Source organism: Aquarana catesbeiana, linkage group LG05 (assembly GCF_042186555.1).
Source record: "Aquarana catesbeiana isolate 2022-GZ linkage group LG05, ASM4218655v1, whole genome shotgun sequence".
NCBI lineage: Eukaryota > Metazoa > Chordata > Amphibia > Anura > Ranidae > Aquarana > Aquarana catesbeiana.
The window spans coordinates 412,319,281-412,334,433 of record NC_133328.1 but is presented as its reverse complement, the minus strand read 5'-3'; the positions used below and the strand labels follow the sequence as shown (position 1 = coordinate 412,334,433).

At 45.2% G+C, this 15,153-nt stretch overlaps 1 protein-coding gene across 3 annotated transcripts in view; it reads left to right on the top strand.

The window, feature by feature from the left end:
- The window catches only part of LOC141144989 (cytidine monophosphate-N-acetylneuraminic acid hydroxylase-like), a 489,338-nt gene that overhangs the window by 362,044 nt on the left and 112,141 nt on the right, over window positions 1-15,153 (top strand). For all 3 annotated transcript variants that reach the window (XM_073631175.1, XM_073631172.1, XM_073631174.1), the window contains exon 9: window positions 11,412-11,547. In XM_073631175.1, the coding sequence (XP_073487276.1) occupies window positions 11,412-11,547 (136 nt within the window). The remainder of the gene's footprint in view (window positions 1-11,411; window positions 11,548-15,153) is intronic.

The window sequence follows — 15,153 nt, the reverse complement described above, 5'->3', positions numbered from 1 at the left end:
TCAGGCATTCCTACCAGCCTCACGTTATCTCTTTTGCTACTGTTCTCCATCTCATCCAGTTTAGAAGCTTGTTTGGATATCTGTTCTTTCAGCCATTCTATTTCTTTAATTATTGGGGACACATTATCTTCTAGACCACTGACTCTTTTTCTTCCAGGGCTGTTGTTCTCTCCGCCGTTTTCTGCAAATCTTGTCTAACCAGTAGCAAATCTGCTTTTACACCTTTCATCTGTTCACAGAGTTCTTTGAGCGAGCCATTGCACATCCCTACTGCCATAAAAACATCCGTTAAGGTTGGTTCTTTATCCAGAGGTTGATTCGGATCTTTTATTGACTCCATATTCAGATTTATATTCTGTTCACTTGGCCCCGGGCCTTTATTACTTTGCGTTTTAGAGGGCTGGGCAATAGGTGCACTCCCGGAGGGCTGTGAATGAGGCTGTCCCTGGCTTTTCCTATCCGATGCACCACCCTGCTGAGACTTCAGCTGTGCCCCCTTTTTTGGAGGGGTCAGAGCTGAGGCATGGGCAAATTGCTCCAGTTTTGCTGCTGCAGATGCTGCCACAGTATGTTGCGAGGTTTTCTCTTTCGCTGAGCGTAGGCTCTGCATCCTTTGCTCTTAAATATATTCTCTTATAGCAACTAGTTTAGTGAGAAGGGAGGAGGAAGAAGGGAGGAGGAGGGAACCTATACCCTTATCCGCTCGTGTTACGGGGCATACAAAGAGAAAGATGCTTTTTAATGGGAGTAATGTCCAGAGCGAAGCAGCTCTTTTCACCCTTATACACCCCCACCGCCTCTGCAGCCGATGCCCCACCCCCTCCTAGCTCCACCATAGAATGCAATTACTATCCTGGATGACTCGCTTATACAACGACAATATATACCGGCTGGAATGAATATACAGCATATCCCATCACCCCCAAGCCTACCGCCCCTTCAGCTACTGAGCCCGTCCTGAACCTTTTACTTTTGTAAGAGCGTGGGTAATAGGTAGAGGGCAACCCCACCTGAGGATGAGGGGACAGAAAATTAACACACGGTCCTGCTACTCCCAGACCCAGCCTGAACTCAGTGCAAGCAATGAACGATATTTTACACACAGTGTTATAGAATTTAACTTACGATTTTTATACCCCCAAACAGTCAAACAGGCCCCTAACAACACCTAGATATCCTGTATCCTATTTTGTTTATTTGTTGCAGGGGGTGTTGTTATTGCAAGAGTTTGTTGTTATTGCAAGAATGACAAGAATGACATATTACCGGGTGCTGAGCCGATCCGAAAAGGAGAAGATAACAGTGATTCTATATCTCTTTCATCAGCTTCTGGCTTACATCTCATTAACAATGATTATGCATCATACTGTACCGCTCTAGAGGTCTTCAGCTCACTGCTGGATGAGAATGGGGGGTGGAGCTATTGCTGTGTCACATACCAATACATGGCAGAGTGCAGGAGATGACGTCACGCCTGGGGATTTCCTCGGCGTTTACAGCCTACCGTGGAGTGGAAATGTCCAGCGGGGGGAGCGGTGAGGCAAGGCTGGTGGACAACAACTGCTCTACCCACGCTCTAGCGTTGCGTCGCCCGTCCTGCAGCGAGCCTGCCTCTCCCGGTCATCCGTCCGTGTGCTCGTAGGGGAGCGGAGGTGAGATAGAGCACACAGCGTCCTCACTCACTCACACTCACTCCATACTGCGGCTCAGCACGCACCCGCCCTTCCGGTCACGCCCCCCACAAAACCAAAACTTGTAACTTTAGCTGAACACTGTGCAGAGGTCTCACTACACTAACTTGTAGTTTTAGCTGAACACTGTGAGCAGGACGCACTACACTAACTTGTAGCTTTAGCTGAACACTGTGCAGAGGTCTCACTACACTAACTTGTAGTTTTAGCTGAACACTGTGAGCAGGACGCACTACACTAACTTGTAGCTTTAGCTGAACACTGTGCAGAGGTCTCACTACACTAACTTGTAGCTTTAGCTGAACACTGTGCAGAGGTTACACTAAACTAACTTGTAGCTTTAGCTGAACACTGTGAGGAGGACGCACTACACTAACTTGTAGCTTTAGCTGAACACTGTGAGCAGGACGCACTACACTAACTTGTAGCTTTAGCTGAACACTGTGCAGAGGTCTCACTACACTAACTTGTAGTTTTAGCTGAACACTGTGAGCAGGACGCACTACACTAACTTGTAGCTTTAGCTGAACACTGTGCAGAGGTCTCACTACACTAACTTGTAGCTTTAGCTGAACACTGTGCAGAGGTCACACTAAACTAACTTGTAGCTTTAGCTGAACACTGTGAGGAGGACGCACTACACTAACTTGTAGCTTTAGCTGAACACTGTGCAGAGGTCTCACTACTCTAACTTGTAGTTTTAGCTGAACACTGTGAGCAGGACGCACTACACTAACTTGTAGTTTTAGCTGAACACTGTGAGGAGGATGCACTACCCTAACTTGTAGCTTTAGCTGAACACTGTGCAGAGGTCTCACTACACTAACTTGTAGTTTTAGCTGAACACTGTGAGGAGGACGCACTACACTAACTGTAAATAGTCTAGCTGACTGTGGTACTAATAGGATCAAAAGAACACCAGCAATTTTCTTCAGGTAGCTGTAAATACTGTAACAAGACAAGCCTGCCTGTCAGTAGGAAGATAACAGGAACAGATCTAGCTAAACTGAATACAGTGTATATATATATATATATATATATAGATATATGCAACACCTGGGATGCATATATATATACACATTACACTGTAAGTGCAGCTAACTCACTGACTGTCCTGCCTAATCTAGCTAACTCAAATGAAATGACACTGTCTCTCTGTCTATCTAAGCACGCCGGAACACACTACACAGGGCCGCCGTGCAGGCGGCCTTACATAGTGTGGGGCATGTTATAAACCCCCTGAGCCATAATTGGCCAAAGCCACCCTGGCTTTGGCCAATTACAGCTCTCTCTACCGACGGCGCTGTGATTGGCCAAGCATGCGGGTCATAGTGCATACTTGGCCAATCATCAGCCAGCAATGCACTACGATGCTGCAGTGAATTATGGGCCGTGACGCGCCACACGAATTTGGCGCGAACGGCCCATAACTTTTGGAATTCGGCAAACGACCGAACAGCCGATGTTCGAGTCGAACATGGGTTCGACTCGAACGCGAAGCTCATCCCTACCAGGGACCCTCCCTCATTGGCTGAGACACAGCAACGGGCACCATTGGCTCCCGCTGCTGTCAATCAAAGTCAGTGGTGAGCAAATGAGGAGAGAGGGGGTGAGCCACAGCTCTGTATCTGAATGGACACACCGAGCTGGGGCTCGGCTCGGGTGCCCCCACAGCAAGCTGCTTACTGTGGGGGCACTTGGCAGGAGGGAGGAGACAGGAGTGATGGTGAGGGACCCGAGAAGAGGAGGATCTGGGTTGCTCTGTGCAAAACCACTGTACAGAGCAGGTAAGTATGTCTTGTTTGTTATTTTTATCCACTTCAGCCCCGGAAGATTTGGCTGCTCAATGACCAGGCCATTTTTTGCAATACGGAACTGCATCGCTTTAACTGACAGTTGCAAGGCCGTGCGATGCTGTACCCAAACAAAATTGACGTCCTTTTTTCCCCACAAATAGAGCTTTCTTTTGGTGGTATTTGATCATCTCTGCGTTTTTTATTTTTTGCGCTATAAAAAAAAAAAGCGACATTTTTGAAAAAAACACTATTTTGTACTTTTTGCTTTAATAAATATCCCCATTTTTTTTTTAAAAAAGCTAATTTTTTCCTGAGTTTAGGTTGATATATATTCTTCTACGTATTTTTGGTAATAAAAATCGCAATAAGCGTATATTGATTGGTTTGAGCAAAAGTTATAGCGTCTACAAAATAGGGGATAGATTTATGACATTTTTATTATCGAACACTTTTGACACATTTTTGGGACGATTGACAATTATACAGCGATAAGTGCTATAAAAATGCACTGATTACTGTGTAAATGTCACTGGCAGGGAAGGGGTTAACACTAGGGGCGAGCAAGGGGTTAACTGTATTCCCTGGTGTGTGTTCTAACTGTGTAAGGAAGGGACTGACTAAAGGGACTTACGATCTGCCTCTCCTCTCCTCACAGAACAGGGATTTGTGTGTTTACACACACACGTCCCTGTTCTGCCTCTTGTGCCCGCGATCGCTCGTGGCCGGCGGTCATCGCGACCGCCGGCCATGAGCATCAGCTCCCACGCGCGTGCCTACTTTTCCTAGGGTTGCCACCTCATCTCTTTAAACCCGAACACATATTAATTACACAGGTTCTGAGGCTGATTAAGGTGGTAATTAAACTCACTTGTTGCCTTATCTGCATTAAATTAGCCTTCAGAACCTGTGTAATTTGTATGTGTTCGGGTTTAAAGGGATGAGGTGGCAAATCTAGCTATTCCGCCTAACCACTTCTGGACTGGCTCACGCTGATATACGTCAGCACTTTGAAGAGGGATATCTTTGTTATGCAGCAGCTAGCTGCCATAACCTTGGTATCCTCTTCTTTAGTGAGCGATCCGGTTTCTGATAATAGTGGTCTCAGCGGTGTATTCGCCGCAAGATCACTTTTATCGGCGGCAGAAGGGAGGCCCCCCTCCTGCGGCTCTCCGGTGCTCCGGTAAGCGGTGGAGGCGATCGGGTCCTCTCCCTGGCTTGATATGTAGATGAGTGAGGGGAAGATGGCCCGCACCCGCCTCCATACCATTGCAAGGCAATATTTTTTTTTTTTTAATGACATTTAATTTTTATTTTATTTTTTTATTGCATTTTAGTGTAAATATGAGATCAAAATGAGCTGCACAGTGGAGGTAAGTATGACATGTTTGTTATTTAAATTAAAAAAACACAAAAAAAACCCAAAGCTTTACAATCACTTTAAGCTGACACTGTCCTTTGACCTTTTTGAAAACTGGCCCCATAGATCAAGATTATAAAAATTAGCAAAATACACATTTTTATTCATAAACATTCTAACAGGGTGCAGTGTTAGTCAGTGGAGAAGTGTGAGGCTGCAATGGTGATCAGGGAAGACGTGTGACAGTGCATTGCTGGTCAATAGAGAAATGTTCCTGTGCAGGGGAATTCAGTGAAGAAGCATGCTGTGTGAGTACACTGGCATTTCATGAAGTGCATGTAGAAGCTATAACAGTCAGTGCAAAAGTGCATGTATGTAATGGTGGTCAAGGCAGAAATGTGTGATGTGCCCTTCTCAACAGGGTGGTTGGAAAATTCAACCTTGCATCACGTACTTGTGGCTCTCGGTTGCTATAGGTAGGCAAGAGTCACAAGCCCCTCAGATACTTTGCAATAGCCAAAGAAGTGCGAGGGAGAGCAAAGCTAACTCTCACTCTGAGTATTTTTGCTTTAAAACAGTCTCAAAACTTTGGCCTTCCAGTTGTTCAGGAACTACAATTTCTATCATGGCTAGTCATGTCTGTGAATGTCAGAGTTTTACAATACCTCATGGGATGTGTAGTTTTGCAACAACTGGAGGGCCTTAGTTTGCTTTAAAGTAAAAAATGGTTAGAATACAATGGGTAAAATCAAATTACACTATGCTAATATACTATGACAATTTTTTGTAGATTCTGTTTATGTGGTTTTAGGTGATCTTTCCATATTCCATACAAAGCTGATAACCCATGCAGACCATGGCTGGAGGGCAAAAATGTATTTTTCACAGCTGATATAGTTTTGTTCCCCGAATGTTGCCTAAGGAGCAGTGGTAGCTTTAGCTGAACACTGTGCAGAGGTCTCACTACACTAACTTGTAGTTTTAGCTGAACACTGTGAGGAGGACGCACTACACTAACTGTAAATAGTCTAGCTGACCGTGGTACTAATAGGATCAAAAGAACACCAGCAATTTTCTTCAGGTAGCTGTAAATACTGTAACAAGACAAGCCTGCCTGTCAGTAGGAAGATAACAGGAACAGATCTAGCTAAACTGAATACAGTGTATATATATATATATATATATATATATAGATATATGCAACACCTGGGATGCATATATATATACACATTACACTGTAAGTGCAGCTAACTCACTGACTGTCCTGCCTAATCTAGCTAACTCAAATGAAATGACACTGTCTCTCTGTCTATCTAAGCACGCCGGAACACACTACACAGGGCCGCCGTGCAGGCGGCCTTACATAGTGTGGGGCATGTTATAAACCCCCTGAGCCATAATTGGCCAAAGCCACCCTGGCTTTGGCCAATTACAGCTCTCTCTACCGACGGCGCTGTGATTGGCCAAGCATGCGGGTCATAGTGCATACTTGGCCAATCATCAGCCAGCAATGCACTACGATGCTGCAGTGAATTATGGGCCGTGACGCGCCACACGAATTTGGCGCGAACGGCCCATAACTTTTGGAATTCGGCAAACGACCGAACAGCCGATGTTCGAGTCGAACATGGGTTCGACTCGAACGCGAAGCTCATCCCTACCAGGGACCCTCCCTCATTGGCTGAGACACAGCAACGGGCACCATTGGCTCCCGCTGCTGTCAATCAAAGTCAGTGGTGAGCAAATGAGGAGAGAGGGGGTGAGCCACAGCTCTGTATCTGAATGGACACACCGAGCTGGGGCTCGGCTCGGGTGCCCCCACAGCAAGCTGCTTGCTGTGGGGGCACTTGGCAGGAGGGAGGAGACAGGAGTGATGGTGAGGGACCCGAGAAGAGGAGGATCTGGGCTGCTCTGTGCAAAACCACTGTATAGAGCAGGTAAGTATGTCTTGTTTGTTATTTTTATCCACTTCAGCCCCGGAAGATTTGGCTGCTCAATGACCAGGCCATTTTTTGCAATACGGAACTGCATCGCTTTAACTGACAGTTGCGAGGCCGTGCGATGCTGTACCCAAACAAAATTGACGTCCTTTTTTCCCCACAAATAGAGCTTTCTTTTGGTGGTATTTGATCATCTCTGCGTTTTTTATTTTTTGCGCTATAAAAAAAAAAAGCGACATTTTTGAAAAAAACACTATTTTGTACTTTTTGCTTTAATAAATATCCCCATTTTTTTTTTAAAAAAGCTAATTTTTTCCTGAGTTTAGGTTGATATATATTCTTCTACGTATTTTTGGTAATAAAAATCGCAATAAGCGTATATTGATTGGTTTGAGCAAAAGTTATAGCGTCTACAAAATAGGGGATAGATTTATGACATTTTTATTATCGAACACTTTTGACACATTTTTGGGACGATTGACAATTATACAGCGATAAGTGCTATAAAAATGCACTGATTACTGTGTAAATGTCACTGGCAGGGAAGGGGTTAACACTAGGGGCGAGCAAGGGGTTAACTGTATTCCCTAGTGTGTGTTCTAACTGTGTAAGGAAGGGACTGACTAAAGGGACTTACGATCTGCCTCTCCTCTCCTCTCCTCACAGAACAGGGATTTGTGTGTTTACACACACACGTCCCTGTTCTGCCTCTTGTGCCCGCGATCGCTCGTGGCCGGCGGTCATCGCGACCGCCGGCCATGAGCATCAGCTCCCACGCGCGTGCCTACTTTTCCTAGGGTTGCCACCTCATCTCTTTAAACCCGAACACATATTAATTACACAGGTTCTGAGGCTGATTAAGGTGGTAATTAAACTCACTTGTTGCCTTATCTGCATTAAATTAGCCTTCAGAACCTGTGTAATTTGTATGTGTTCGGGTTTAAAGGGATGAGGTGGCAAATCTAGCTATTCCGCCTAACCACTTCTGGACTGGCTCACGCCGATATACGTCAGCACTTTGAAGAGGGATATCTTTGTTATGCAGCAGCTAGCTGCCATAACCTTGGTATCCTCTTCTTTAGTGAGCGATCCGGTTTCTGATAATAGTGGTCTCAGCGGTGTATTCGCCGCAAGATCACTTTTATCGGCGGCAGAAGGGAGGCCCCCCTCCTGCGGCTCTCCGGTGCTCCGGTAAGCGGTGGAGGCGATCGGGTCCTCTCCCTGGCTTGGCATGTAGATGAGTGAGGGGAAGATGGCCCGCACCCGCCTCCATACCATTGCAAGGCAATATTTTTTTTTTTTTTTTTTTTTTTTATGACATTTAATTTTTATTTTATTTTTTTATTGCATTTTAGTGTAAATATGAGATCAAAACGAGCTGCACAGTGGAGGTAAGTATGACATGTTTGTTATTTAAATTAAAAAAACACAAAAAAAAAAACAAAGCTTTACAATCACTTTAAGCTGACACTGTCCTTTGACCTTTTTGAAAACTGGCCCCATAGATCAAGAGTATAAAAATTAGCAAAATACACATTTTTATTCATAAACATTCTAACAGGGTGCAGTGTTAGTCAGTGGAGAAGTGTGAGGCTGCAATGGTGATCAGGGAAGACGTGTGACAGTGCATTGCTGGTCAATAGAGAAATGTTCCTGTGCAGGGGAATTCAGTGAAGAAGCATGCTGTATGAGTACACTGGCATTTCATGAAGTGCATGTAGAAGCTATAACAGTCAGTGCAAAAGTGCATGTATGTAATGGTGGTCAAGGCAGAAATGTGTGATGTGCCCTTCTCAACAGGGTGGTTGGAAAATTCAACCTTGCATCACGTACTTGTGGCTCTCGGTTGCTATAGGTAGGCAAGAGTCACAAGCCCCTCAGATACTTTGCAATAGCCAAAGAAGTGCGAGGGAGAGCAAAGCTAACTCTCACTCTGAGTATTTTTGCTTTAAAACAGTCTCAAAACTTTGGCCTTCCAGTTGTTCAGGAACTACAATTTCTATCATGGCTAGTCATGTCTGTGAATGTCAGAGTTTTACAATACCTCATGGGATGTGTAGTTTTGCAACAACTGGAGGGCCTTAGTTTGCTTTAAAGTAAAAAATGGTTAGAATACAATGGGTAAAATCAAATTACACTATGCTAATATACTATGACAATTTTTTGTAGATTCTGTTTATGTGGTTTTAGGTGATCTTTCCATATTCTATACAAAGCTGATAACCCATGCAGACCATGGCTGGAGGGCAAAAATGTATTTTTCACAGCTGATATAGTTTTGTTCCCCGAATGTTGCCTAAGGAGCAGTGGCGGCCTGTCCATTAGGGGTGCACAAGCACGGCCCCCCCCCTATGCATGCGTCTAGCCCCCTAATCTACATATAGGGTGCCGGACTATGGATTCCAATGGGGGAGTGTTTTTTTGAAGCACATGATTAGAGCCAGAGGCTCTAATAGGCGTCAAAAAGGGTGGGCTCCCACCTATCATCCCCACCCAGTTGTGTGACAATAGCGAATTAATATTTACTATTTTCACACTAAATCCCCTCCCCACCAATCAGGAAGCGGGTTGTGAGACCCGCTGCCCAATTGGCTAAAACATCAGGCAATCCTATTGGACGCCTAGCGTTTAGGAGGAGGAGAGAGGAGATGCATGGTGGAAACTGCCATGCTGGAGGAGAGGACACCGGAGCTGATTGCCCGCAGCCCACCACCTAGATGGGGTCTGCCGTGCTGGAGGAGGGGACACCAGAGCCGCTGCCCACCGCCTGCCACCCACCACCTAGATGGGGTCCGCCTTGCTGGAGGAAAGGACACCAGAGCTGCTGCCCGCCACCCGCCACCTAGATGGGGTCCTCCATGCTGAAGGAGAGGACACCGGAGCCGCTGTCCTTTCCTTTTTACATATAAAGGCTCTGAATTCTGGGCAGTGCTACACCACTTTCTTTTTTTACTGCTTTAGCTAATGAAATAGAGCTTGCCTCATTTCCTCAATGGAGGACATGCTGCGTCATCTAGCTCTTTCCTTCAAACCCTTACTGTTGATGACTTGCCCGTTTCATTCAATCATACAGGTTCAGCATCATATGTGGGCATTACCTAGAGCCAGGGCTTTTTTTCTCAGAGAATAGGCGCAGGAACTCGCCCTCTCTGTCCAACGCTCCACGCCAACCACGCCCAAACTCCGCCCCAACCACACCCAAACCCTGCCCCCAGCCACACCTTCCTTAGAGGAGAGAATTACAGCGGCACCAAAAAATTTAATGAGTTAAGGCTTAGAACTGTGTATCACATAAGGCAAATCCCCCCAACCCCCCCCCCCCACCTCTCCTCTCATCATAAATACCCCCAGCTAATCTGTCATCACAAATCCCCCCAGCTCATCTCTCATCACAAATTCCCCCAGCTCACCTCTCATCACAAATCTCCTCCATCTCCCCTCTCATCACAAATCCCCCCCAGCTTCATCTCATCACAACCCCCCCCAGCTCACCTCTCATCACAAACCCCCCCCAACTCCCCTCTCATCACAAATTCCCCCAGCTCACCTCTCATCACAAATCTCCTCCATCTCCCCTCTCATCACAAATCCCCCCCAGCTTCATCTCATCACAACCCCCCCAGCTCACCTCTCATCACAAACCCCCCCAACTCCCCTCTCATCACAAATCCCCCCAGCTCATCTCTCATCACAAATCCCCCCCCCCCACACACACACACACTTTCACAGGTTTCCTTTCTGCACAAATTCCCCCAAGCTCTCCTCTGTGTACAATGCTCTCCCCTCTACTAAACACACACACAAACTTTACCTCTCTGCACATATTCCCACTCCCCCACACACTTTCACAGTTCACTCCTCTCTGAATGAACTTGCCAATATTCTCCCTTATTTTCACAGTGACAGGTCCCTCACCTCTTCTGCCGTCTCCGCTCTCCATGGTATGTGCAGGATTTTTTTTTCCATCACACTGCAGTGGACCGGAGAGCTCCCCCTACTGTAGCACAGAGGTGAGAGTTGTTTCAGCTGAAGGTGGGGACCTGAAGCACTCACCAGTGATCGAGGGCAGCAGCCCTGAGTATTCAGCGCTAGCACAGAGAAGTCAGTAGAGGAAGTGCGCTGTGCGGATAACTTCCTCTACTGGCTTCAGTATTAAATGACAGGTTGGAGAGGGGAGAGCTGCTAAAGGTTCCAGAACGCAGTTCCGGTGCGTTCCGTCAGAAAAAAAGGCCTGCCTAGAGCATTCTGCATGCAAATGCAGTTTGCCCAGGAATATCTACTCCTCCAGATTGGCATCTACCCATCCAAGACATTTTGATATTTGCACAACTCCTCTCAAAATCCAGGCCATTGCTCACTTCAGGGTTTAGGGCTCTTGAGAGGAGTACTGCAGCAGGGTGCTTTGTTTTCAGGAAACTAAGTACAGCGCCCTGTAGCCCCTGGCACCAACCATGATCTGCCTGAATTACATATAAGCTGATTAAATTTCAACTTTAAATTAAAACACATTACCTCTGTATAGTATGTCCTCAGACTTTATGAACTTTTCATTTTCTCCATCTCATCTAATATTAATATAGAGGATTCATGAAATATTAAACATGGTGTCCCTGTTCTTAAATTGCAGAGGAATGGAAGGCACAGTTTATAAAAACAGAAAGAAAGAAGCTGCTGCATTACAAAGCCCAACTTGTCAAGGACTTGAACCCTCGTATCTATTGCCCCTTTGCTGGTTACTTTGTAGAGGCACATCCATCAGATAAGTATGTTTGACTTTATACATCAGGTGTTAATTGGTATGAGCAGATTTGAGTGATTAAAAATGTAATTAGGCAATGATTTCTGCTAAATTGATTATATCTTTGTTGAAATTTCAACCTTAAAGTGTTACTAAACCCAGGACTCTGCATTCACTATATCTGATCTCCCACAGTACACAGAACATGAAAATTATTTTAGTAACTATAAACGGCTAAATTCCTTTTCTCATCACCAGTTAGAGAAGTCTTGTGACTTCTATCAGTGTCCAGCCAAGCACTGGCTAAAGTGTGTTGGAGGAGTTTTCTGACTGTCCTATGAGACTGCAAGACCCCCGGCCCTCTGTCTGGACAGGGCTGATTGGCCCTGGGCTGATCACATGCACTCTCCCAAAAAAGAAAAACTCTCTAGCAATACACACCAAACTGAGCATGTGCAGCCCGACTCCATAGATTCTGTGTTATCAGGAAATTATCAGGGGACAGTGGAAGGAGGGGAGGATCAGAGAAGACAGGATCAAACAGGCTTTTTACACAATGCAGAGGATTACCTCCTTAGGTTCCACAGTGAGTATAACAAGCATGATTTACTGCATATACAGACTGATTTTACTGTTGTGGATTTAGTGACACTTTAATAGTCAGGGCTGGACTGGAAATAAAAACCATCCCTGGAAATAATTTCATACCAGCCCCATAGTATTATTATACCCGCCCAACAGCATAACATCATTATTTTCTTGTTCATAAAAGGGAAAACCATGCATTTTAAAGCATATTTGAAGAGTGTATTATACAGTTGGGATGGAAAGTATTCAGATCCCCTTAAATTTTTCACTCTTTGTTATATTGCAACCATTTGCTAAAATCATTTAAGTTAATTTTTTTCCTCATTAATGTACACACAGCACCCCATATTGACAGAAAAACACAGAATTGTTGACATTTTTGCAGATTTATTAAAAAAGAAAAACTGAAATATCACATGGTCCGAAGTATTCAGACCCTTTGCTGTGACACTCATATATTTAACTCAGGTGCTGTCCATTTCTTCTGATCATCTTTGAGATGGTTCTACACCTTCATTTGAGTCCAGCTGTGTTTGATTATACTGATTGGACTTGATTAGGAAAGCCACACACCTGTCTATATAAGACCTTACAGCTCACAGTGCATGTCAGAGCAAATGAGAATCATGAGGTCAAAGGAACTGCCTGAAGAGCTCAGAGACAGAATTGTGGCAACTCACAGATCTGGCCAAGGTTATAAAAAAATTCTGCTGCACTTAAGGTTCCTAAGAGCACAGTGGCCTCCATAATCCTTAAATGGAAGACGTTAGGGACGACCAGAACCCTTCCTAGAGCTGGCCTGAGCTATCGGGGGAGAAGAGCCTTGGTGAGAGAGGTAAAGAAGAACCCAAAGATCACTGTGGCTGAGCTCCAGAGATGCAGTCGGGAGATGAGAGAAAGTTGTAGAAAGTCAACCATCACTGCACCCCTCCACCAGTTGGGGCTTTATAGCAGAGTGGCCCGACGGAAGCCTTTCCTCAGTGCAAGACACATGAAAGCTAAAAAAACACCTGAAGGACGACAAGATGGTGAGAAATGAAATTCTCTAGTCTGATGAGACCAAGATAGAACTTTTTGGCCTTAATTCTAAGTGGTATGTGTGGAGAAAACCAGGCATTGCTCATCACCTGTCCAATACAGTCCCAACAGTGAAGCATGGTGGTGGCAGCAATTGAGCATCTCCGGAGAGACCTAAAAATGGCTGTTCACCAACGTTTACTATCCAACCTGACAGAACTGGAGAGGATCTGCAAGGAGGAATGGCAGAGGATCCCCAAATCCAGGTGTGAAAAGCTTGTTGCATCTTTCCCAAAAAGACTCATGGCTGTATTAGATCAAAAAGGTGCTTCTACTAAATACTGAGCAAAGGGTCTGAATACTTAGGACCATGTGATATTTCAGTTTTTCTTTTTTAATAAATCTGCAAAAATGTCAACAATTCTGTGTGTACATTAATGAGGAAAAAAATGAACTTAAAAGATTTTAGCAAATGGCTGCAATATAACAGAGTGAAAAATTTAAGGGGGTCTGAATACTTTCTTTGCTTCCCCACTGTACCACTGTATATAGATAAGACAGATGAAAGCACATAGGGCTAGGGATATATAGATGTCAGAGGCTGCGGGCATAGTACAGGAGATGGTTAGAGAGTGAGGATATGATAATAAAGATGGTAAGAGAATGTAGACATGATAAAGGAAATGGTCAGAGACTGCAGACATGGTACAAGTGTCAGGGTTAAGTTCACCTGCTAGTGGCACTGGGGTTCACTGGGCTGGTGGCTGCAGTTCCAGTGTCCACCAGCAGGTGTCTCCCAGAAGCCAGCAGGTTCTGATCAGCCACACCTGGCTCCAGCTTCCCAGGGCGTCACTATCCTGTTGATTGCCCCCTTGCTACCAGAGCCTTGTGCTTCCTGTATCCTGATCCGTCCTGCACCCCTCTGCCTTGCTCCCTGCTCTTGTACCCAGTCGTGTTTCCCTTCCTTGCAACGCTGTTACCTTTGTCCCTTATATTGTAGAAATTGTATATAGATAGTAGGTAGGTTCATTCGTTTTCTTTGTTCTTGTTTGCTGGAGACGAATGTAGACATGATACAGGAGATGGTCAGAGACTGCAGACATGGTACAAGTGTCAGGGTTAAGTTCACCTGCTAGTGGCACTGGGGTTCACTGGGCCAGTGGCTGCAGTTCCAGTGTCCACCAGCAGGTGTCTCCCAGAAGCCAGCAGGTTCTGATCAGCCACACCTGGCTCCAGCTTCCAGGTGGATATTTAAGGCTGCTCCTCCCTCCCCCCAGGGCGTCACTATCCTGTTGATTGCCCCCTTGCTACCAGAGCCTTGTGCTATGTTTATTGGTGTGTGTTCACTGTAAATAAATATCACTTTAATGATAAATACATTGTTTGGTCTCAGTTTCCTTGTGTAGCTACGTGTCTGGTCTCTTTAGCCGCTGATTCCTGACAACAAGAGATGCTCAGAGACTGCGGACATGATACAAGAGATCAAAGCAGCTTTACTGTGCCCATCAATGCAGCCTCACTGTTCCCATCAATGCAGTCTTACTGTGCCCATCAGGATAAACCATAGACGGCTAGATTGTGCACTTACATTCTTTGGAGCTATAAGCTAGCACTGACATATACAGCTCTATAGCGGGGAAAGATGCCGTTCCTCTGACTCTTGGCGTGCGTTCCAACACTCCAGAGACTGGAACCAGGAGTACTAGAAGTGACATCAGTGCGGGCAAGCGCGCAGCCTCAATGCATTTCATGATTTTGCGTTCTCAAGAAGCTTGCTCTCGGTCATTTTATTGTAGCCTTATATAGCCCACAAGGACAAGGCAAAGTGGTCTAATTGGTTGGCACTCATCATACATTACTTGATTATTAAAATATCCCCAAAAGGCATTTGACTTTAATCAATTACATAGCAATTGTACATGCCAGGTGCTCATCCATATAACTATGGCACAAGCAAACCTCTAGCACGTATACAATATAAAAGTGCAATCCATAATACAATCGATAATAGTTAAAAATTCATTGA